This window comes from Mya arenaria, chromosome 1 (genome assembly GCF_026914265.1).
Source record: "Mya arenaria isolate MELC-2E11 chromosome 1, ASM2691426v1".
Lineage (NCBI taxonomy): Eukaryota > Metazoa > Mollusca > Bivalvia > Myida > Myidae > Mya > Mya arenaria.
In genome coordinates, this window is record NC_069122.1 from 49090264 (window position 1) to 49116988 (window position 26725).

The window sequence follows — 26725 nt, forward strand, 5'->3', positions numbered from 1 at the left end:
CCAAAGGCCATTCAGAGCAAATCAAACTCGTGTTTATTTCTAATGAGGCCTTTTCAGTGCCAAAAACTCAACATTTTTGCAACCATACGCCCCATTTGGAGCAAAACAAACATGTCGGCAGCTGTATTTAAGCCTAAGTCAGTGCCAAAAAGACTATGTAGCCAATATAGAGCCATACAAAGCCATGAGCAATTCTAATTAAGCCAATATCACATGTTTGCATGCAAGAAGACCATTTAGAACCAAACTAACTCATGCCTAGCTCCAACCATGCCTAATTTGCCCAAAACAAACCAACTTGGCAACCATAAACCTATCCTATACAAACCCAACGAAGCGTGTGTATTTCTAATAAAGTATGTTCATTGCCCCAAAACTCCTATTTGTGCAACGATAAACCCTCTTCAGAGCTAAAACACAAATGTTCAGCTTTTATACAGTCTAATCAAGGCAACAGTTTACAGTTTGGCAACCATAAAGCTAAGTCAGAGCCCAACAAATCCATAATTTTATGCAGCTCCAACTAAGTCTACTTAGCGCCCATTTGACCATATCTTGGTGACCATCGAGCATATTCAAAACCAGAAAAGCTCATGTGCAGCTGAAAATAAGCATTCTTAGTACCAAATAAACCACATGTTGGCAACCAGTCAGAGCGAAACAAACCCATCAGCATTTCATTAAGCTTACTTAGCTCCAGACAGACAATCATTATGCCCAGCCAGATGAAAAGAAACCCATGTGCTTCTAACATTACGCCTTCTCAGTGCCAAATTCTACACATTTTTGCAGCCATAAAGCCAATTCAGAGCCCAACTAATCCATGTGCAGCTGAAAATTAACATTCTAAGTACCAAATAAACCACATGTTGGAACCATTCAGAGCGAAACAAATCCACCCGCATTTCATTAAGCCTACTCAGCGCCAGACTGACCACATTTCGACAATGATTTTGCCCAGCCAGTTGAATATAAACCCGTGTGTTTCTTACATTAGGCCTTCTCAGAGCCAAATTCTACCCATTTTGGCAACCATAAAGCCCATTCAGAGCCAACCAAACCCATGTGCAGCCTAGTACTCGAGGTGGTGGTAATATTGGATTTGGTTGGCATATTTGATATTTCCTGAGTGGGTCCTTACCATTACCATAGTACTTAGTCTACTAAACTTGTTAAAGTGGCACTCTTATTCAACATCAATACATCGATAATTATAGCATGCATACATTTTGACTGATAAACCTTTAACTTCTTACTAAATAATGCATTTATGGAAACTATTAACGACTGATAACATGATTGTCACCGTGTATTTAATAGCTGAAAAAGCAAAAATATTAAATGATTGGTGAATGCTAAAAGATATACCTTGTTTTAGGCAGATTTCTTTCAAATTAAACTCGGCCGCTTTCATAAGAAATATTGTTTTCGTATCTATTCACCCATTTTAGTATTTTAAAACAACTGAATTTATTGTGTTAAATCTGACTTGGGAGTAAGAGTGCATCTTTAACAATTAAAGAAATGTTGTAAAGAAATATCCGTTTATGATTATGTCATCACATATTGAATATAAATGAATTTGCATTAGCAACTACAACTACAAACTTTTAGAGAAAATGTCATTTTTGTACTATGACCATTAAGTGTCATTGACTTGACCTTGAGGTATAGGAATGCAACATATTCATTTAAGAAACATTAAAACACATGAGCAAGCTACATTGCGGCCATCTCCAATAATTTTTAGCATTATGACCCGACTATATATGATATACTTAGATTAATATGAATTCATTGTACAACGATTGTGAAGAAATTAATTTATATTATTATGCCTGTTACTTTCGAATTCGTCTAGATATTTTCAACAATATATAATGTTATTCATGCAAGAACTAGTTGAACAAGATATTATTTAGATTTTAAGGTCAAATGGTTATATTTGCCAGAAAAAGTCGGGCAACCTACATGATGACAAAACATTATCTACATTTGTAAAGGTTTCGTACCATTTTATTTGACAAAAGAGTTCAATAGTATGCCCTTACTTTTAAAATGTATATGTAGCGGTTCTGTGACGGTGTACGAAAAAAACAACAACACCGTACTCGTGCTAGGGAGAAGGTTTTTTTTTCAATGGACTACACGTTAAATTATTTGGCCAGTAGTATCATTCAGTTCCATTTTTTTCAATGGACTACACGTTAAATTATTTGGCCAGTAATATCATTCAGTTCGACAAAGAATAATAATGAATATTGAATTGAAAATGGTCCAAAGTTGAAAACACTTGTGTTGTATTCAAATATTTTAAATCACGAGTGTATTGTTTATTGAAATTAATTATACGACTTTAGCTAGAACATTGAGGAACACTACACAATTTCCGATATTCGTGAAAAAACACTACAAGTGCGAAGTGGTCGCATGTGTTGTGAAGTACTAGTCTTAAGTGTTTTAATTCATACATGATAGAAACATATTCACATCTCATATTTTATAAATATACTATCTAATCAATCATAAAACAATATTCAAATCGACGGCCACATCAATAAAGACCTTTTACGACTCTTGTGTTATCATTTTGAAAATTTGGAAAATATAATGGAGGTGTCTGGTAAACGGCTGAGCTCTGAATTCGACCAAGCATCCGACGAAGTTTGTCATCCGTGCCAGCCATGTCAATATTCAGGAAAACAGACGAATTCGAAGGGGTTTTGCAAAGAATGCGAGGAATACATTTGTGGACAATGTATTAAGTACCACCAAAGTCTGAAGGCAACCAGAGGTCATACTATTTTGGCAGAAGAGGAAGATTTTAAACCTCAAGGACAAACCCAAAGCAAAAATTGGAGCGTAAATTGTGAAGTACATGCAGAAGAGAAAGTTAAGTTTTTTTGCCCAAATCATTCAAGGCTTGGATGCAACGTTTGCATGGTTTTAGAGCATAAAACCTGTGACGTAGCCTATATTCCAAACGTTGCTAAAGATTTTCGTGCAAGCGACACTTTCCGCAAATTTTCAACTCAACTATCGGAATTCGAAACTGATGTTGAAACACTAAAGCACACACTGAACAAGAATGGAGAGAACGTAGAAGCTTTCGCTTTGAAGGAAATAGAAAATCTGAAAAGGTTCCGAGATGAGATCAATTCTATTCTTGATGAAAAGGAAATCACTCTGCTAGATATGATTAACACTTTTAAAAGGAAGGATGAGCACATGTTGGAACATTCAAACCAATGTTTACAAACGATTCGGTCAGATTATCAAACACTGCAGAAGATGTTTCATGACGAGCCAAAGGATGACATCAAGTTGTTTGTATCTTGCCATTTAGTACAGCAAAAACTCGAGATGCTGCAAAATCAACTGCAAAACATTTCCTTAGAGAGCAAACAGGTTCAGGAATATCAATTCAATAAAGATGAAGATTTGTTAACTTTATTAAAGTCACCGACTGCATATGGAACAGTAGCGTTAAAGACGGAGGGTATTAATCGAGAGTGGCAGGAACATTTGCTGAACAATATAAAGCAAGGTAATATACATGCATTTTATATTCGGTGATCATTGGTGAAGTCATATTATTTGTTCGAGTTTATTTTTATTTTAACAATAAATGATACACAATATTTTCCTTTTTCTTGTGTTTTAGGACTTGATTCTGTCTTGATTGCTCGAAGAAAAGGCAAACATAAAGCATGGTGCTACTTGTGACGGATGCAATATGCAAATTGTCGGACTACGTTACAACTGTATAACTTGCCCGGATTATGATTTGTGTCAGGCGTGCTTTGACAAAGCAGTACATATTGGACATGATATGAAGCAAATTTCCTACCAAAGCCATGGTATTGGACGTAGCCTTACCGGTATAATTTACATTTTACTATTTCCGGTCATTTTTTTAACAGTTATATGCTAATCATAAACGATTTACCGACATTATGACAGGAAAAAACACACCCAAAATCCCAATTCTGAAATTTTTGAGTTTTATAGATTCAGGAAGAAGCTAAGACGCCTGTTAAAATTGTGCTCAAAGCAATTTATATTCATTTCAGGGTGTAATGTAAATGCTCCCAACCACTAAACACTCTAAAACTGTAAGCTTTCAATTCTTATTTCAGCATTTATCCTGAATTTTATGGCTGTATAATAAATGCTACACGTTGGTTGTCTCCACGTCCAGTCGACGAATGTATCAATACTTTTAAATGCGAACGAATTGTTGCCCTTAATGCAAGCTATATAAAGAGCCGTGACGCGCGGGTTAAGTTATACAAATGCAATAATCGTCGGTTAAAGATGCTCGTCGTTTTCGTCACAAATAAAAAGTACTACCTAACCAGGAATGATAAAAAAATGTTTCATGTTTATTTTTGTTAAAAAGACAACTGAAATAAACAGTTAATAAGACTATCGATTTCGTCAGGATGCTCATGAATGCAAAACTATACATTTTCTAACGCTTAAAGTATCCGATGTACAAAGAAATGCAAAATTAGGCAGTAGGTCGTGTGTCGCGGCTCTAACAATACTTGTGCAGTTTTAGACTTTTGGAAAATGTGTCTTGTAGCTTCCCGTCATCAACACTGTTCCACATTACAGTGGATAGCTACTATATATCTAATAGTTGTAGATGTTGTTAGTGTCTTGTGCCGATATGAGGCCCCTGGTGGCTTTCTTGTGCTTATATGAGGCCCCTGGCGGCTTTCTTGTGCCGATATGAGGCCCCTGGTGGCTTTCTTGTGCCGATATGAGGCCCCTGGCGGCTTTCTTGTGCCGATATGAGGCCCCTGGTGGCTTTACATAAACAATTTCCAATGATATCCGATTTCTTCTAGTTCCCTCTCTAAGTTGAGTCGTGTTCGCTAAAACAGGTAGACGACATTTAGCGTAGCGGAATGACAAAACTTGCAGAAATCAGCAAAACAATAATATTTATAGTGTTTTCATTGTTATTGCATTGTTTAATCCAGGCAACTTTGTGCATCGAGGGCTTCATTGTGATGGTTGCAACGCAACACCAATTATTGGAACTCGTTACAAATGCGTGTCGTGTTACGATTACGATTTGTGTGACGGTTGCATGAGTAAACGAGTTCACCCTAACCACAGCTTCAAAAGGATCACAGGATTCGTAAGAAATACTACTTTATTTGTCGTTATGACATGTATGTCCATTTACACCATTAAGAGTCAACTGGTACAGTAACGAAATTCAATATGCCACAGTTAAATTGGTCAATATTTGAAACTGTAACATTGACTATTTTTGCATAATATTTAGAAGATGTATGCGCCATTTCTATTGCTATATTGACGAATTGATATCATTACAAAGGCTTGTCTGAACGTCGATGTTACAATTCGACGTCGCGAACGTCCAAGTCATGTCCCGCATACCTTGGTAATAACATTGTTTTACCAAAAATAGTTTGAAATTTGTGTATCTATTTTTTTAGCTCACCTGTCACATAGTGACAAGGTGAGCTTTTGTGATCACAATTTGTCCGGCGTCCGTCCGTCGTCCGTCCGTCCGTCCGTCCGTCCGTCTGTCCGTAAACTTTTACTTTAAACGACATCTCCTCATAAACTGCTTAGCCAATTTCATCCAAACTTCACAGGAATGTTCCTTGGGTGGTCCTCTTTGAAAATTGTTCAAAGAATTGAATTCCATGCAGAACTCTGATTGCCATGGCAATGGAAAGGAAAAACTTTAAAGATCTTCTTCTCCCAAACCACAAGGCTTAGGTCGTTGATATATGGTAGGTAGGATCACCAAATGGTCCTCTACCAAGATTGTTCAAATTATGGCCCTTGGGTCAAAATTGGCCCCGCCCCGGGGGGTCATGGGTTTTCTCTATATGTTTATAGTGAAAACTTAAAAAATCTTCTCCTCTGAACTTACTTGGCCTAGAGCTTAGATATTTGTCATGATTCATCGTCTAGTTGACCTCTACAAAGTTTGTTCAAATTATGGCCCTGGGGTCAAAATTGGCCCCGCCCCGGGGGGTCATGGGTATGCTCTATATGTTTATAGTTAAAACTTCAAAAATCTTCTCCTCTGAACTTACTTGGACTAGAGCTTAGATATTTGGCATGATTGTTCAAATTATGGCCTTGGGGTCAAAATTGGCCCCGTCCCGGGGGGTCATGGGTTTTCTCTATATGTTTATAGTGAAAACTTCAAACATCTTCTCCTTTGAACTTACTTGGACTAGAGCTTAGATATTTGGCATGATTCATCGTCTAGTGGACCTCTACAAAGATTGTTTAAATTATGGCCTTGGGGCAAAATTGGCCCCGCCCCGGGGGGTCATGGGTATACTTGATATGTTTATAGTTAAAACTTCAAAAATCTTCTCCTCTTAACTTACTTGGACTAGAGCTTAGATATTTGGCATGATTCATCGTCTAGTGGACCTCTACAAAGATTGTTCAAATTATGGCCTTGGGGTCAAAATTGGCCCCGCCCCGGGGGGTTAGGGTATTCTCTATATGTTTATAGTGAAAACTTCAAAAATCTTCTCCTTTGAACTTACTTGGACTAGAGCTTAGATATTTGGCATGATTCATCATCAAGTGGACCTCTACAAAGATTGTTCAAATAATAGCCTTGGGGTCAAAATTGGCCCCGTCCCGGGGGGTCATGGGTATACTTGATATGTTTATAGTTAAAACTTCAAAAATCTTCTCCTCTTAACTTACTTGGACTAGAGCTCAGATATTTGGCATGATTCATCGTCTAGTGGACCTCTACAAAGATTGTTCAAATTATGGCCCTGTGGTCAAAATTGGTCCCGCCCCTGGGTGGTCATGGGTTTTCTCTATATGTTTATATTAAAAAAAAATCAAAAATCTCCTCTGAACTTACGTTGCTTAGAGCTTAGATATTTGGCTTGATTCATCGTCTAGTGGACCTCTACAAAGATTGTTCAAATTATGGCCTTGGGGTCAAAATTGGCCCTGCCCAGGGGGGTTAGGGTATTCTCTATATGTTATAGTTAAAACTTCAAAATTCTTCTCCTCTGAACTTACTTGGACTAGAGCTTAGATATTTGGCATGATTCATCGTCTAGTGAACCTCTACAAATATTGTTCAAATTATGGCCTTGGGGTCAAAATTGGCCCCACCCCCTTCGGGGGTCATGGGTTTTCTCTATATGTTTATAGTGAAAACTTCAAAAATCATCTCCTCTGAACTTACGTGGCTTAGAGCTTAGATATTTGGCATGATTCATCGTCTAGTGGACCTCTACAAAGTTTGTTCAAATTATGGCCCTGGGGTCAAAATCGGCCACACCCCGGGGCTGATGGGTTTTCTCTATATGTGTTATAGTGAAATCTTAAAAAATCTTCTCCGAACTCACAAAGACAAGTAACGTCTTAATTTAAACTGGATAACATATTTAGTACACATACCAATTTTCAATATGGGCCACATACAACAATTAATAACAAATATACATATATAGATACACACGTAAAATCAAGTAGTGACAAGAGCTTAGATATTTGGCATGATATATCATCTAGTTGACTTGTACCAATATTGTTCAATCTTTGGCCCTGGGGTCAAAAAATGGCCCCACCCGGGCGGTTATGGGTTTCCTTATATATGTATATGATGAAAACTTATAAAATCTTCTTCTCCGAAACCAAAAGGCGAAGGCCTTAGATATTTGGTATGAAGCATTGTTTATCTGACCACTTTTAAGATTGTTCATACTTTAGCCCTGGGATCAAAATTGGCCACGCCCCGTGTTCATAGGCTTAGGTTTTCAATATTTTTATATAGTCTTATATTATAAAACTTTAAAAATCCTCTTCTCCAAAATATAAGACCTAGAGCTTTCATATTTGGTATATAGTGTTACCTAGTGGACCTACACCAAAGGTATTCAAATTATTGTCCCGGGGTCAAATTGGCCTTGCTCAGGGGTCATTTGTTTTTACATTGTCTTGTCACTTAAACATCTTTTCCTCTGAAAGTAAAGGTCAGAATGACTCCATACTTGATATGTAGCATCCTTACATGGTCCTCTCTCAACTTTGTTCAAATGTTTTTGTTTGGCCCCTTTTAGGGGTCAACAGAGCAAAAGATAGAAAAACCTTTAAACAACTTGATCTTATTAACTGCTTGATGGATCTTCAAGTCTGAAGCATCCTAGCATGGGCCTCTGTCAGGTATTTTCAAATAATTTTGTTTGGCCCCTTTTAAGGGCCACCAGAGCTAAAATTAGTAAAAAAAAATTAACATTTTCTTCGCATGAACCCCTTGATAGATCTTCAGCAAATTTGGTTTGAAGTGTCCTTGCATGGACCTCTCTTAAATTTGTTCACATAATTTTGTTTGGCCCGGTTGCCATGGCAACCTAAAGGAAAATGTCAACAATTGGTTATAATCATCTTCTTCTCCTAAACCGCTTTGACAATTTTGATGAAACTTCATAGGAATGATCCTTGGTTGGTGCTTTTTCAAAATTGATCAAAGAAATTAATTCCATGTAGAACTCTGGTTGACATGGCAACCTAAAGGAAAAGTGTCAACAATTGGTTACAATCATCTTCTTCTCCTAAACCGCTTGGACAATTTTGATGAAACTTAATAGGAATGATCCTTGGTTGGTGCTTTTTTCAAAATTGTTCAAAAAAATTAATTCCATGCAGAACTCTGGTTGCCATGGCAACCTGAAGGAAAATATAGGCTGTCGTGTCCGCGCTGTGACTTACTTTTATATGGACAGATTTTAAAATGACTTGCCATATGTTTTCGACATACCAAGACAACGTGTCGTGTGCAAGACCCATGTCCCTACCTCTAAGGTGAAAGATACACTAAGTGTTTATTCACAATGGAATGCTGAATATGAGGACATAAAGAGTGTTGGCTGTCATTTAGTATGATTGGTTTTTTTCTATGCTCAGAGGCAATTTAATATAGCTTGCAATATGTATTTGACACATAAAGGCAAGATCAACTTTTTATGTACTTGTTCATAGATCAATGTCACATTGGGGGGCATTTGTCACATACTTTGACAGCTCTTGTTCAATATTCTTTGAGAAACAAGCTATATTTATAACAAAGATTAAACTCTTTTACTCAGGTTAGCGATTTAGGGCCATCATGGCCCTCTTGTTATCAATGGTGTTGTTGTCATAAGAATGGTCATATCACGTACAAAATTTGGTTGAAAACTCGACGTAAAATACATTTTATTGTATCTTGTACACGACTCCATGAACAGTCGGTGCATCCGATCCTCACATTGGAGGATTGTATCTGTCAGTTAGATAAAACGTAATTTTAACTATAAAATGACAATGCCTGTCGAATGATAATAGACATTATTAAATGTTGACCCAGAATCGCCACGGATCTAAAAAAAATGATTGTATATATATATATATGTTTCAGGAAAAACTGACTACGCTACAACAATCAGTGTTTATGGGACTGGGTATTTTCCCATTCGGCTTCAACACTTAGGGGGAATATGGGAAGAAGACCCAGACAGAAAAGAGGTGGAAGACCAGGGTTTTTCTACTTCAAAAAGATCATGTAGGATCTAAACTATTTGCAAGCCACTTAATTGTGTCGGGTCAATATAAAATGAATCTGCTTCCATCAATTGAATCCTTACTGTATTTTTTGTTATCCTCCATATTGCAAAACATCAACGAACCTAAATTACTTCAAACATGTATTATGATTGTTTTGAAATGTTTTGCCTGTTTGTTTGTTTTGACCATTTTGTTCAATTAGAAATTTTCTTTAGTTGCGTTTAATTGACACAAACTGTGTTTAAATCATTGAAATAAGTTTTCTAAAGAAGACAATTGTATTTGCTAAATTGTACCGTATTTGTGAAATGTGAAACTGAAAGTTGTTACATTATAATGTTCTTAGTCATCTATTGTGATGCCTAACGAATGATTACCAGCAAAGTTAGTTGCTTAATTACACTTTATAACTAGTATTATCAGGTGTGTGTGTGGAGGGGGGGGGTCAATTCAGCACGCATAATGCGAAACAATAAGTATAATGCCTAATGATCAAGAATAATTCATTAAGATGGCCACGTCTAAAATTTGCTCTGGACTCTTAGCATAGTTTTATGGATTTTCGCAATTATTCTGTTAAAAAAGGTGAACTATTTTGGGAATATGTGTTTGTGTTTAGTGAGCTATGGGAAAATCTGGCAGGAATAAAGTGTCTAAACGTAAAAAGGGTAGCAGTACGGATGAATAGTTTTTAACCCCGAGTAAAGTGTTCAAAATCGGAAGCCCGGTAGATAATAAAGAGGGTCAAATCTCAGTAAGTGAAATTTTGAATCAAACAAACACTGTACTTTTTGATGAGTCTGCTGTATTTAACGAAAGCAATTGTGAAAGCGCTTCAGATAAAATCATTAATAGCCCAATTGCTACGATGGCCAGTAACGCGCCTTTCTAAACATTTTTAAACGTGCTGGAGAAGTTTCAAGGTCAAATTAACCAAATCAACGTAGAAGCCAGACTAGAAACACTAAATACTATGGAGAAAAAGGCTGACGATTTTGTTAGAGATTTGAAGAAGCTATAGACCTTGGTGCATGATTCAAATACACGTTTGATGAGAAAATCAATACCATTGATGAAAAGGTTGAGCATCTGGACTTCCGGCAATCGAAAATACAGTCAAATGTAGAAGCTTTAGAAAAACAAAATTTAAGGATGAAAAACGAGTTAGTTTATATGAAATCGCAAAGCATGAGAAACAATTTGATCTTTGGTGGAATTGAAGAGGGTCTGGAGGAGAAACAAGCTGATATAGGTTCGTGAATTCCTAAAATCTAAACTAAATCTGGCACAGGAACTGGTTACTGCAATGAAGATTGAACGTGCTCATCGTATCGGTGCTCATATCCAGAATGGGGGTAATCCACGTCCTCGCAACATTGTGTACAAATTCACCGAATTCAAGGATCGCGAAACGGCCCGAAAGCAATGTCGCCAGCTGAAAGGCACAACTTTCTTCTTAAGTGAGCAGTTCCCTGCTGAAATCATGGAAGCACGACGAAGGCTTCTACCTAAACTAAAGGCGGCCAAGCAAGCTGGAAAACGGACCTGGCTAGTGTTTGATACACTATACGTTAATGGGAGTCCGGTAACATCTGACTAGAATACATCGGAGAATGAACTAAAAATACTTGTCTGGAATTGTAATGGTCTAACGGAAAATAAACTGTCTGACGAAGATTTTCTTAAGATATTTACAAAACATAATGTTGTAATTCTATCTGAATCATGGACTAATTCTGGCTCTAGTTTAAAGGTTGAAGAGTTTAAGTGCTATAATGTTTTTAGAAAATATAAACATAAAAAGGAAAAAAAAACATAGTGGCGGCATAGTTATTTATGTATAATATAAAATAAGTAAAGGAATATCAATTGTTAGGAATTATTTTGACACTATTATATGGTTGAAAATTGATAAAAAAATACATTTTATTGGATGATGATATATATTTATGTTGTCAGTATTTATAGGCAGATAATTCACCAATTAACTCTGTATATGAAGTAGATTTGTTCAATATTGTTAGTGATGAAATGTATCATTTTGAAAATTAAGGGAAAGTCAGTTGCTAGTCGGAGACTGGACTTGTAGAGTAGGTGATAGGACAGATCATATTTTGCACGATAAAGTAGTATCCGATTTAGACTCGGAGGACTATTTACCTAACAAAACTAGAGTACGGGCCTCTCAAGATAAATTATGTAACACACGAGGGACTCGCATGCTTGATTTTTGTAAGGCCACTAATATGCGCATTGTCAATGGGAGATTAGGCAAGGATAATAACAAAGGGTCATACACATATTTCAGTCGTAATGCATGTAGCACTTTTGACTACTTGGTGATGAGAAAAATCGAGTTTCCAATCATAAGGCATTTTAAAGTAGGTCCGTTCAATGCATTCAGTGATCATGCGCCGTTATTATTTGAAATTCTAGTTTATGGGCGTAAACTAGATAGAAACCCGCGGCCTAATATTGAGACAAGCCATACAAGTGGTGTGAAAACAATAAAACCCTATTTAGAAGAGATTTGATAGCGAATCTAAATACTATCAATATTATATTCAACGATTTGCACTCTTGACGGCCATGTGACATTGATAAATTGGTCGAAGAATTTTCGTCTGTAGTGCTTAAAAGTGCGGACCCATATTTTTAGAAAATGTTAAAATGCCTGGTTTGACCACGAATGCTTTACTGTATTTAGAGGCATTCAATAACTTTAAGGTATATAAATCTGAATTAAATAGATCAGTTTTGTGTGATAAAAAGTGTGCATTTAAAATGCTTGTTAAAAAGAAGAAGAGGGCGTGTAGGACGCGTTATGCTCAAGATTTGTACGAGTTGCGAAGTAAAAAACCAAAAGAATTCTGGAACTACTTTAAATCTAAAAAAAACAACGATACTGATTTTAATATCGATGATACCACATTTGAAGCACTTAACGCTGGCATAACTCCTAAGGAAATTCGTCTTGCTGTGAAAGGTATTAAACGTAATAAATCCTTATGTCCGATTGATAATTTACTAAATGAGTTTTTTAACGATACCATAGATATTTTAGTCGGTCATTTAACGGACTTATTTAACATCATTCTCGACGGATGTTATTTCCCTTTGTCTTGGTCATACGGTTTCGTCGTACCGATACATAAGAAGGGTGACGTTAATGACCCCAACAATTATAGAGGCATACCTTAGTTAGTAATCTAGGAAAAATATTTACACGTGTACTCACTAAAAGAGTCGAACACTGGTTCGATGAAAATAACTTGCTGTCGGATGCCCAGTTTGGTTTTCGAAAGGCAAAACTTAATATTCATAACTTGCATCTGCACAGTACGTTTTGTATGGCTGAATATTTTAATTTATTATATAACAAAACTAATAGAAAATACCTCACTCAATTACGTGTATCAGCGCAAAGGACTGCCAAGAAATAAAAGATTATGTTTATTATGTCAAATACAGGAAATTGAGGATGAATTTCATTTTGTTATAAGATGTAATTGTTTCAATGACCTCCGTTCATTTTTTATTTGAAAGTATTTTTATGTAAAACCCAGCATGTTTAAATTTACTCAACTAGTTAGTAGTAATAACAAAACAAGTATTGTAAATATATGTAATTTTTTGTACAGGCAAATAATAGAAGAAACCTATTAATCAATGATAATGTTTAACTCGTAACCGTAGAATCACTGTTGTAACCACTAATCATCTGCATTTCCATATCTATATGTATCTAAATAACTAGATAAACAGCTTCTTATATCTATTATTATTCACAATATTGTTATACATGAACATTCTCCATATTTCTTGAGCTATTCTTGGATTGTTATTGATATTGGCTACCTTGTAACGATGATCACACTCATGAATATTTTATTTAATTGTATGTATTTGTTTGACGAGATGCTTTGTTGCATAAGTCGAAACAAATTTCTGTTCTGTTCTGTTCCTAATGCCAATTTATGTGAAATATGTTCTTGTTAGAAAATCTTGATTTTACCATTTTGAAAAAAGACGTGTATGTTGTGTGTGTATAATTTCAATTATAATTTCCAAATATTACCTTCAATTTTTAATTGTCTTTTCATATCTCACGTTTTTTAATGGTTGGAATCATACATGCATAAGCTGCAACAAGTAGAACCTATTTAAAGATTTTTTGTTCTATATTTATTTATCATTGAGGTACACCGGGTAATTCAGCTGTTTGGTGTTCTTCACCCAAATTCACGAACATTAACCTAGCATTTTTAAAAGTTCTCCAAAATCCTTTTGACATGATATTGCAACACCTGTTCCCCAACATCTTCTACGAGTTTCAAGTTGCCTTAAAGATTTAATATATAGTTAGTTTGTGGCTACTGGATTTAGCCCCATTGTTCATAATTTGCATTTGTATCACACAGTAGTGCTTATCATTCTGTCGCTATAAACTGTTGGAACATGACTACTCCAGTGTAGAAATAAAGCCAAATATATATTGTATTACTTTGCTTTTATCATTGTTCAATAAATAACACTGAATTCGTAGAACTCATTTTGGATGCCATATTTTCAAAGAGCAGATATATTGAGAATCATATTGCTCTGTTATCAAGCACAAGGCGTTAATGTAAATTACTTTGTCCGGAAACAAGTTTTTATCCTGTGGTCTAACTTCCTTGCATTGAAATATAACGAAGCGGATTGAACGGTAAATGTGTATTAAGTGGAACATTAAATGATCTTTGGTTTTGCTCCACCCAAATACACCAAGTGAAATACGAATTAAGTGAAAAATTTAAAATCTGTCAAACTCCTTCAAACATCAGAGATAGCCGACTTCCAGTATCCGCGATTGGGCGTATTCTTTTACATTTCAACATGGAACTTACCATAAAATGACGGGCAATCATTTGAGCCATTACATTTTGTCATGTTTTGGAAATGCTCCAACGCGTCTTCCGTTATAGTGCCAATGAGTGAAATATGGATGTAAACAATGAGTATGGTTTCTTATTTTTCATTTTTATAGGTTTATAAGAGTAAATTAAAAAGATGGAGAAAGTAGTAGTAGTAGTCTTTACCGCTCGACTGTGTAACAAGTGTTTCGTATCACCATGAATGCATGCTAATATCGGAATTTGTCAACATTACAGCGAAGTTTGTACACATTCAATTGTTAATGCTGAACAGTTTAAGTGAACATAATTTTGATCCAGATTATCTTTCTGACGAGTCGTTTAGCGGCTATCTGGAAGAAGGTTTATAAATGCGAAGCATTCACTATGCCTGGTTAATGCAGCCAGTAATCTTTTAGTGAACATAGACAAAAATATCGACCAAAGCCGAGCGTTTAGCTTATATCTTATTTCTGAAAAAAAATATGTTCAACTTTTACCATTATTCTATTAACGAACATTATATTCTCAAAAAAATCAAACATCGATGTTTTCCCGCTTCAATTTATAAATAGATTTATTACGCATGTCATGGTACAACGTACTTCCCTCTACGAGGAATATACTTGTGTTTCATTTAAAAGGTATTTTTATCCCTATACACTGTATTTATAGCTAAGACATTACTTATTATGATAATTAATGATTAAGGTACAATTTGATGTATTTGAACTCCGTTTTAAAAGGTGTATTTGGGTCATGTTTTATGTGATTATTTAATACCGTGTATATCAATATAGTAAAACGAAAGTGGGCTGAACTTTGTTTATTTTGTATTTGGCAAACAGCTAGGATTTGTTAACCTTATATAACGTTAATATTTAAGCGCATCGGTTGTCTGATAGTCAGGTTCGTGGTTCAAATCTACGATAAGATGTTTGGTTATGTCATATTCCACAAAAAATATGTTTTATATATAGAGCTCTTATCAAAAAATGATTTAGTTTCCTTGTGGATCTTGGGCGAACGATAAACATGCAAGATAATAACATGCAAGATTCTCTACATGATTCATGTTCATCATTAAAATCAACTATGTATGTGGTCAAAACTTTAATGGCTTGATTATTTATCATAAGGTATAAATAAAAATAATTTTATAAAAAGAAATCGGACTCGATACGGCAGATTGTCTCGATGTACTAGCATTGTCTGAAACCGCTACACCACAACGACTGACGTTTATATGTCCAATTGTATTAACCGGCATTTGCATCAATCTCATATTGATCCAATACAGTTGAAAAAACAACAACAAAAGGTACTAATATATTGATAAACGTTATTGACCATGAATTGTGATCTTATCAGCTGAACTTATTTAACCTTGCCTGGTATACAATTATTAAACGATCAGAAATATCAGACTGTAATTGCATGTCGTTTTGCCTATTGAATAAGTTTGCAAAGGTTTTCCTCAATTTATGATATATGAAACCTTGCTTAAGCAATGGTTAATTAAGTATAGAGAAGAAACCCTACACCCATATAACCTGACCTGCAAGATCAGTTTAACGACAAGGAAATAAACTTTATTGCATGCATGTTTAAGCCACACTTGCGAATGTACATGCTTATGTCTTTAGTATAGAATTGACATTTGTTAAGCATCGTCGAAAGTTACGGTACTTTCTTCCGTTACAGTTCATACAAATCGTTTAAATCAACTGAAAATATCTTTTAAACAATGAATACATGTATGCATGAGGCAGGGAATACAACTTTTCTTCTAATAAAATCGTATGTTAAAATTAAATGCATGAATTCTTCAGTAACTCTGTATTGTCAGTTTTCTCCGCAGGTGAGTGGTCTACGTACTGTTTTTCATTTTCTAGCGATCAGGCGCAGTTAAATTCGAGCTTTCGCCCGGATATTTTCTGAGCCAAATCGCACACGGTGCACAACGAACGATAGCGCACTTGTGTATCGGGGTTATCAAACGATGTTGTAAAGATAATTTGTTTGGATAATATAATTTTCTGCCCAACGTTTATTTGATAGTGAAATTCAAATATATTATTATTTCCATATAGTTTATACTTATTTAGTTTTAATCAGATGATAGCTGATCGAATCAGACTCTAGTCTAATACCTTGGTTGAAACCAATACTGAATTTTAAGAGGCCATGAGAAAGTTTCCCGCGGAGATCGATATGTAACTTGTTAGGTGATAGCCGGACACCTAAACCAAAAGAACATTTTCACCATACAGTTATGGCCTGCTTTAATAGAATGGAATGAATTAGAAAACAAGAAATGTTACAAAGACACTCAGATGCAATCAGTCGTTACTGTGAGATCCTTTAACGGTAATGATAAAGGCTGAAAAGCCAAATCTGTGGTCGTCTGTGTGTTGCGTATGTTATTTAGAAATACGATCGTCCTATTAATGAAACTAGCAAGAACCTTATTGAGCACGATATTGTATACAATATCTGTGTGTTTTTTTAATTAAGTCTACTATAATATGGATAAAGGTAAAACAAAACATGTAAATGGTTACAATTCGTTCATTAAGGCCGGTTTACAACACAGATCATTCATACATCTGATATATCGAAACTATAAAAATCGACGGTTACACCAATTAGTTGGTGTATGGACTAATTTATCGGACGATAATGGTTCTCTCTTCAAATGTTCGCCTGATTACATCCATAGAGCGATTGGTCACTGACTATATGTTGAATTATTAATTGACTGACAAGTTTCGTTATTTCATGGATTTGGTAAAAATTGCAACTTAGTAACCACGCCTATTGAAATTGCTTTAGTGGCTATTAATTCCAAGGGCACAGAGCTAACACGCAATTGTATTGTTTAAATTTCACCCAACAACAATTCACCCGGACTACTTGTGTCACTAGTTTGTCCGATGGAGGTGTCTGGAAGACGAATGCGCTCTGAATTAGACCTAGCATCCGACGAAGATTGCCATCCGTGCCAGCCATGTCAATATTCAGGAAAACAGACGGTCTCAAAGGGCTTTTGCAAGGAATGCGAGGAATACGTTTGTGGACAATGTATTAAGTACCACCAAAGTCTGAAAGCAACAAGAGGTCATACTATTTTGGCAGTAGATGAAGATTTTAAACCTCAAGGACAAACCCAATTCAAAAATTGGAGAGTAAACTGTGAAAAACATGCAGAAGAGAAAGTAAAGTTTTTTTGCCCAAATCATTCAAGGCTTGGATGCAACGTTTGCATGGTTTTAGAGCATAAAACCTGTGACGTAGCCTATATTCCGAACGTTGCTAAGGATTTTCGGGCAAGCGACGCTTTCCGCAATTTTTCAACTCAACTATCGGAATTCGAAACTGATGTTGAAACACTAAGGCACACACTGATCAAGAATGAGAAGAACGTAGAAGCTTTCGCTTTGAAGGAAATAGAAAATCTGAAAAGGTTCCGAGATGAGATCAATGCTATTATTGATGAAAAGGAATTTACTTTGCTAGATAGGATAAACACTTTTAAAAAGAAGGATGAGCACATGTTGGAACATTCAAAGCAATGTTTACAAACGATTCGGTCAGATTATGAAACACTGCAGAAGATGTTTCATGACGAGCCAAAGGATGACATCAAGTTGTTTGTATCTTGCCATCTAGTACAGCAAAAACTCGAGATGCTGCAAAATCAACTGCAAAACATTTCCTTAGAGAGCAAAGAGATTCAGGAATATCAATTCAATAAAGATGAAGATTTGTTAACTTTATTAAAGTCACCGACTGCATATGGAACAATAGCGTTAAAGACGGAGGGTATTAATCGAGATAGGCAGGAACATTTGCTGAACAATATAAAGCAAGGTAATATACATGCATTTTATATTCGGTGATCATTGGTGAAGTCATATTATTTGTTCGAGTTTATTTTTATTTTAACAATAAATGATACACAATATTTTCCTTTTTCTTGTGTTTTAGGACTTGATTCTGTCTTATTGCTCGAAGAAAAGGCAAAAATAAAGCATGGTGCTACTTGTGACGGATGCAATATGCAAATTGTCGGACTACGTTACAACTGTATAACTTGCCTGGATTATGATTTGTGTCAGGCGTGCTTTGACAAAGCAGTACATATTGGACATGATATGAAGCAAATTTCCTACCAAAGCCATGGTATGGGACGTAGCCTTACCGGTATAATTTACATTTTACTATTTCCGGTCATTTTTTTAACAGTTATATGCTAATCATAAACGATTTACCGACATTATGACAGGAAAAAACACACCCAAAATCCCAATTCTGAAATTTTTGAGTTTTATAGATTCAGGAAGAAGCTAAGACCCCTGTTAAAATTGTGCTCAAAGCCATTTATATTCATTTCAGGGTTTAATGTAAATGCTCCCAACCACTAAACACTCTAAAACTGTAAGCTTTCAATTCTTATTTTAGCATTTATCCTGAATTTTATGGCTGTATAATAAATGCTATACGTTGGTTGTCTCCACGTCCAGTCGACGAATGTATCAATACTTTTAAATGCGAACGAATTGTTGCCCTTAATGCAAGCTATATAAAGAGCCGTGACGCGCGGGTTAAGTCATACAAATGCAATAATCGTCGGTTAAAGATGCTCGTCGTTTTCGTCACAAATAAAAAGTACTACCTAACCAGGAATGATAAAAAAATGTTTCATGTTTATTTTTGTTAAAAAGACAACTGAAATAAACAGTTAAAAAGACTATCGATTTCGTCAGGATGCTCATGAATGCAAAACTATACATTTTCTAACGCTTAAAGTATCCGATGTACAAAGAAATGCAAAATTAGGCAGAAGGTCGTGTGTCGCGGCTCTAACAATACTTGTGCAGTTTTAGACTTTTGGAAAATGTGTCTTGTAGCTTCCCGTCATCAACACTGTTCCACATTACAATGGATAGCTACTATAAATCTAATAGTTGTAGATGTTGTAAGTGTCTTGTGCCGATATGAGGCCCCTGGCGGCTTTCTTGTGCCGATATGAGGCCCCTGGTGGCTTTACATAAACAATTTCCAATGATATCCGATTTCTTCTATTTCCCTCTCTTAGTTGAGTCGTGTTCGCTAAAACAGGTAGACGGCATTTAGCGTAGCGGAATGACAAAACTTGCAGAAATCAGCAAAACAATAATATTTATAGTGTTTTCATTGTTATTGCATTGTTTAATCCAGGCAACTTTGTGCATCGAGGGCTTCATTGTGATGGTTGCAACGCAACACCAATTATTGGAACTCGTTACAAATGCATGTCGTGTTACGAATACGATTTGTGTGATGGTTGCATGAGTAAACGAGTTCACCCTAACCACAGCTTCAAAAGGATCACAGGACTCGTAAGAAATACTACTTTATTTGTCGTTATGACATGTATATCCATTTACACCATTAAGAGTCAACCGGTACAGTAACAAAATTCTATATGCCACAGTTAAATTGGTCAATATTTGAAACTGTGACATTGACTATTTTTGCATAATATTTAGAAGACGTATGCGCCATTTCTATTGCTATATTGACGAATTGGTATCATTACAAAGGCTTGTCTGAACGTAGATGTTACAATTCGACGTCACGAACGTCCAAGTCATGTCCCGCATACCTTGGTAATAACATTGTTTTACCAAAAATAGTTTGAAATTTGTGTATCTATTTTTTTATCAATGGTGTTGTTGTCATAAGAATGGTCAACGTATTTTCATCATATCACGTACAAAATTTGGTTGAAAACTCGACGTAAAATACATTTTATTGTATCTTGTACACGACTCCATTAACAGTCGGTGCATCCGATCCTCATATTGGAGGATTGTATCTGTCAGTTAGATAAAACGTAATTTTAACTATAAAAGACAATATGAATGCCTGTCGAATGATAATAGACATTATTAAATGTTGTTCCAGAATTGCCACGGATCTAAAAAATGATTGTATATATATATGTTTCAGGAAAACCTTAATACGCTACAACAATCAGAGTTTATGGGACTGGGTATTTCCCATTCGGCTTCAACACAGAAAAGAGGTGGAAGACCATAGTTTTCCTACTGAAGTTGTCAAAGAGATCATGTAGGATCTAAAATATTTGCAAGCCACTTAATTGTGTCGGGTCAATATAAAATGAATCTGCTTCCATCAATTGAATCCTTACTGTATTTTTTGTTATCCTCCATATTGCAAAACATCAACGAACCTAGATTACTTCAAACATGTATTATGATTGTTTTGAATTATTTTGCCTGTTTGTTTGTTTTGATCATTTTGTTCAATTTGAAATTTTCTTCAGTTGCGTTTAATTGACACAAACTGTGTTTAAATCATTGAAATAAGTTTTCTAAAGAAGACAATTGTATTTGCTAAATTGTACCGTATTTGTGAAATGTGAAACTGAAAGTTGTTACATTATAATGTTCTTAGTCATTTATTGTGATGCCTAACGAACAATTACCAGCAAAGTTAGTTGCTTAATTACACTTTATAACTAGTATAATCAGGTGTGTGTGTGGTGGGGGGGGGGGGGGTCAATTCAGCACGCATACTGCGAAACAATAAGTAAAATGCCTAATGATCAAGAATAATTCATTAAGATGGCCACGTCTAAATTTTCCTTTTTCTTGTGTTTTAGGACTTGATTCTGTCTTATTGCTCGAAGAAAAGGCAAAAATAAAGCATGGTGCTACTTGTGACGGATGCAATATGCAAATTGTCGGACTACGTTACAACTGTATAACTTGCCCGGATTATGATTTGTGTCAGGCGTGCTTTGACAAAGCAGTACATATTGGACATGATATGAAGCAAATTTCCTACCAAAGCCATGGTATGGGACGTAGCCTTACCGGTATAATTTACATTTTACTATTTCCGGTCATTTTTTTAACAGTTATATGCTAATCATAAACGATTTACCGACATTATGACAGGAAAAAAACACACCCAAAATCCCAATTCTGAAATTTTTGAGTTTTATAGATTCAGGAAGAAGCTAAGACCCCTGTTAAAATTGTGCTCAAAGCCATTTATATTCATTTCAGGGTTTAATGTAAATGCTCCCAACCACTAAACACTCTAAAACTGTAAGCTTTCAATTCTTATTTTAGCATTTATCCTGAATTTTATGGCTGTATAATAAATGCTATACGTTGGTTGTCTCCACGTCCAGTCGACGAATGTATCAATACTTTTAAATGCGAACGAATTGTTGCCCTTAATGCAAGCTATATAAAGAGCCGTGACGCGCGGGTTAAGTCATACAAATGCAATAATCGTCGGTTAAAGATGCTCGTCGTTTTCGTCACAAATAAAAAGTACTACCTAACCAGGAATGATAAAAAAATGTTTCATGTTTATTTTTGTTAAAAAGACAACTGAAATAAACAGTTAAAAAGACTATCGATTTCGTCAGGATGCTCATGAATGCAAAACTATACATTTTCTAACGCTTAAAGTATCCGATGTACAAAGAAATGCAAAATTAGGCAGAAGGTCGTGTGTCGCGGCTCTAACAATACTTGTGCAGTTTTAGACTTTTGGAAAATGTGTCTTGTAGCTTCCCGTCATCAACACTGTTCCACATTACAATGGATAGCTACTATAAATCTAATAGTTGTAGATGTTGTAAGTGTCTTGTGCCGATATGAGGCCCCTGGCGGCTTTCTTGTGCCGATATGAGGCCCCTGGTGGCTTTACATAAACAATTTCCAATGATATCCGATTTCTTCTATTTCCCTCTCTTAGTTGAGTCGTGTTCGCTAAAACAGGTAGACGGCATTTAGCGTAGCGGAATGACAAAACTTGCAGAAATCAGCAAAACAATAATATTTATAGTGTTTTCATTGTTATTGCATTGTTTAATCCAGGCAACTTTGTGCATCGAGGGCTTCATTGTGATGGTTGCAACGCAACACCAATTATTGGAACTCGTTACAAATGCATGTCGTGTTACGAATACGATTTGTGTGATGGTTGCATGAGTAAACGAGTTCACCCTAACCACAGCTTCAAAAGGATCACAGGACTCGTAAGAAATACTACTTTATTTGTCGTTATGACATGTATATCCATTTACACCATTAAGAGTCAACCGGTACAGTAACAAAATTCTATATGCCACAGTTAAATTGGTCAATATTTGAAACTGTGACATTGACTATTTTTGCATAATATTTAGAAGACGTATGCGCCATTTCTATTGCTATATTGACGAATTGGTATCATTACAAAGGCTTGTCTGAACGTAGATGTTACAATTCGACGTCACGAACGTCCAAGTCATGTCCCGCATACCTTGGTAATAACATTGTTTTACCAAAAATAGTTTGAAATTTGTGTATCTATTTTTTTATCAATGGTGTTGTTGTCATAAGAATGGTCAACGTATTTTCATCATATCACGTACAAAATTTGGTTGAAAACTCGACGTAAAATACATTTTATTGTATCTTGTACACGACTCCATTAACAGTCGGTGCATCCGATCCTCATATTGGAGGATTGTATCTGTCAGTTAGATAAAACGTAATTTTAACTATAAAAGACAATATGAATGCCTGTCGAATGATAATAGACATTATTAAATGTTGTTCCAGAATTGCCACGGATCTAAAAAATGATTGTATATATATATGTTTCAGGAAAACCTTAATACGCTACAACAATCAGAGTTTATGGGACTGGGTATTTCCCATTCGGCTTCAACACAGAAAAGAGGTGGAAGACCATAGTTTTCCTACTGAAGTTGTCAAAGAGATCATGTAGGATCTAAAATATTTGCAAGCCACTTAATTGTGTCGGGTCAATATAAAATGAATCTGCTTCCATCAATTGAATCCTTACTGTATTTTTTGTTATCCTCCATATTGCAAAACATCAACGAACCTAGATTACTTCAAACATGTATTATGATTGTTTTGAATTATTTTGCCTGTTTGTTTGTTTTGATCATTTTGTTCAATTTGAAATTTTCTTCAGTTGCGTTTAATTGACACAAACTGTGTTTAAATCATTGAAATAAGTTTTCTAAAGAAGACAATTGTATTTGCTAAATTGTACCGTATTTGTGAAATGTGAAACTGAAAGTTGTTACATTATAATGTTCTTAGTCATTTATTGTGATGCCTAACGAACAATTACCAGCAAAGTTAGTTGCTTAATTACACTTTATAACTAGTATAATCAGGTGTGTGTGTGGTGGGGGGGGGGGGGGTCAATTCAGCACGCATACTGCGAAACAATAAGTAAAATGCCTAATGATCAAGAATAATTCATTAAGATGGCCACGTCTAAATTTTGCTCTGAGCTCTTAGCATAGTTTTATGGATTTTCGCTGTCGGATGCCCAGTTTGGTTTTCGAAAGGCGAAACTTAATATTCTATACTTGCATCTGCACAGTACGTTTTGTATGACTGAATATTTTAATTTATTATATAACAAAACTAATAGAAAATACCTCACTTAATTACGTGTATCAGCCCACAGGTTACGTTTTGAAACTGGTAGGTACGGACAAAACAGACTGCCAAGAAATAAAAGATTATGTTTATTATGTCAAATACAGGAAATTGAGGATGAATTTCATTTTGTTATAAGATGTAATTGTTTCAATGACCTCCGTTCATTTTTTAATTAAAAGTATTTTTTATGTAAAACCCAGCATATTTAAATTTACTCAATTAGTTAGTAGTAATAACAAAACAAGTATTGTAAATATATGTAATTTTTTTGTACAGGCAAATAATAGAAGAAACCTATTAATCAATGATAATGTTTAACTCATAACCGTAGAATCACTGTTGTAACCACTAATCATCTGCATTTCCATAATGTATCTAAATAACTAGATAAACAGCTTCTTATATCTATTATTATTCACAATATTGTTATACGTGAACATTCTCCATATTTCTTGAGCTATTCTTGGATTGTTATTGATATTGGCTACCTTGTAACGATGATCACACGCATAAATATTTTATTTAATTGTATGTATTTGTTTGACGAGATGCTTTGTTGCATAAGTCTAAACAAATTTCTGTTCTGTTCTGTTCCTAATGCCAATTTATGTGAAATATGTTCTTGTTAGAAAATCTTTATTATACCAGTTTGAAAAAAGATATATATGTTGTGTGTGCATAGTTTCAATTATAATTTCCAAATATTACCTTCAATTTTTAATTGTCATTTCATATCTCACGTTTTTTTAATGGTTAGAATCATACATGCATAAGCTGCAACAAGTAGAACCTATTACAAGATGAGATTATTTATATCTAGGATTCATCCCAAAAACAATGAACATGAAGTTCCGGGGAAAACGGTTTTGCTGATATGCCAAAAGAAAACCCAAACATTTATTTATAAAAAAGCAAACAATTCATTGATATAATTGAAGCTGTGAGCTTGTTATATTTTAGGACTGCTTCGGGCTTGTTTTTCAAGTTTAAATTTGTATGTTGTTTTTAAATATACCATATGCGTGTACATAATTTGTGTTTGTAAGAATATTCCGATTAGTGACGTAATGAGAAAATAATCAAGCGATAATTCCTTATTATGTTTTATAACATTTGGAAGCGTCGACATTTATTTCTGGTCGGATTATTTCGTTTGGACCATTTTTGACAGCAACATAAAAATACATTATGTATAAAAACTCACATTTCAAGCATGATTTAGGATGTCTTATATGTAAAAGTGTTTCGTTGTTTTCAATGATTATTTTATTCTATATTTATATATCATTGAGGTACACCGGGTAATTCAGCTTTTTGGTGTTCTTCACCCAAATTCACGAACATTTACCTAGCAGTTTTAAAAGTTCTCCAAAATCCTTTTGACATGATATTGCAACACCTGTTCCTCAACATATTCTCCGAGTTTCAAGTTGCCTTAAACATTTAATATATAGTTAGTTTGTGGCTACTGGATTTAGCCCCGTTGTTCATATTTTGTATTTGTATCATACAGTAATGCTTATCATTCTGTCGCTATAAACTGTTGAACAAGACTACTCCACTGTAGAAATAAAACCAAATATATATTGTAATACCTTGCTTTTATCATTGTTCAATAAATAACACTGAATTCGTAGAACTCATTTTGGATGCCATATTTTCAAAGAGCAGATATATTGAGAATCATATTGCTCTTTATATCAAGCACAATGCGTTAATGTAAATTCCTTTGTCTTCAAACATTAAGTTTTTATTCCGTGGTTTAACTGTCTTATATTGAAATATAACGAAGCGGATCGAACGGTAAATGTGCCCTTAGTGGAACATTAAATGATCTTGGGTTTTGCTCCACCCAAAAACACCAAGTGAATTACGAATTAAGTGAAAAATCTAAAACCTGTCAAACATCAGACATCAAAGAAAGCCGACTTCCAGTATCCGCGATTGGACGTATTCTTTTGTCATGTGTTGAAAATGCTCCAAGGCGTCTTCTGTTATAGTGCCAATGAGTGGAATATGGATGTAAACAGTGAGTATGGTGTCTTATGTTTCATTTTTATAGGTTTATAAGAGTAAATTAAAAAGATAAATTATAAAGGATAAAGTAGTTCCACATCGTATTATTATAAATGTAAAAGTTCTGAGTTAATTTTAAAATCTGATCGTCTAGAACTTGCATAACTTGCTAGAGGTAAGTGATAACAACGTAAAAATCTCGATTTTCGTGAGAAGTGTTATCGTATCTTATGTTTGAGCAATTTCTTTACATGTGTGTGGCTTTTTTATTGACAAAAGGTTGCCTCGTTACAAATATTAGAACTTTATTTGTTATACTTGGTGCACTATGCTTGATTTTCTGAACGTTGTGGTGCCAATGAATAGGTTGTGATCAATCACCATGATTAACAAGCACTCCCTTGCCATCTTAGAAAAAAAAGATTCCTCCCTTGCAGCAGTAAAAAAACGATAACGGTTTCTTTCGCCTATAATACATTCTAAAATTCATACCCACAGTTATTTTATTTTTTTTATTTACTCGTATAGACCTCTACTAATGAAACATAAGAAACCATACTAACTGTTCACATCCATATTTCACTCATTGGCACTATAACGGAATACGCTTTGGAGCATTTATAACACATAACAAAATGTTGTGGCTCCAATGATTGCCCGTCATGATAAATTGACAGTCTCATACATCGCTAAGGATCCGTATTTGTACATTGACACCGTCATATCCTCTTG

The 26725-nt window shown here is 35.0% G+C and overlaps 2 protein-coding genes across 5 annotated transcripts; both read left to right on the forward strand.

Annotated features, from left to right (window-relative positions):
* The first annotated feature begins 2508 nt into the window (after positions 1–2508).
* On the forward strand, positions 2509–14025 carry LOC128208515 (E3 ubiquitin-protein ligase TRIM33-like). 2 transcript variants are annotated; one of them, XM_052912106.1, is made up of 4 exons: positions 2509–3547; positions 3665–3881; positions 4992–5152; positions 9437–14025. In XM_052912106.1, exons 1-2 carry the CDS (start codon positions 2611–2613, stop codon positions 3724–3726), a joined length of 999 nt encoding a protein of 332 aa, XP_052768066.1. In that variant the 5' UTR covers positions 2509–2610; the 3' UTR covers positions 3727–3881; positions 4992–5152; positions 9437–14025. The 2 variants fall into 2 exon arrangements, with proteins under 2 accessions (XP_052768066.1, XP_052768125.1); XM_052912165.1 differs by having other exon boundaries at positions 3665–3860.
* Positions 14026–15066: 1041 nt separating this feature from the next.
* LOC128239001 (uncharacterized) lies at positions 15067–25610 on the forward strand. 3 transcript variants are annotated; one of them, XM_052955404.1, is made up of 8 exons: positions 15067–15121; positions 17406–18350; positions 18468–18683; positions 19701–19861; positions 20475–20550; positions 21151–21366; positions 22385–22545; positions 23159–25610. In XM_052955404.1, exons 2-8 carry the CDS (start codon positions 17414–17416, stop codon positions 23246–23248), a joined length of 1857 nt encoding a protein of 618 aa, XP_052811364.1. In that variant the 5' UTR covers positions 15067–15121; positions 17406–17413; the 3' UTR covers positions 23249–25610. The 3 variants fall into 3 exon arrangements, with proteins under 3 accessions (XP_052811364.1, XP_052811381.1, XP_052811373.1); XM_052955421.1 differs by lacking the exon at positions 15067–15121 and having other exon boundaries at positions 15132–18350; positions 21151–21345; XM_052955413.1 differs by lacking the exon at positions 15067–15121 and having other exon boundaries at positions 15132–18350; positions 18468–18662.
* Positions 25611–26725: the final 1115 nt, after the last annotated feature.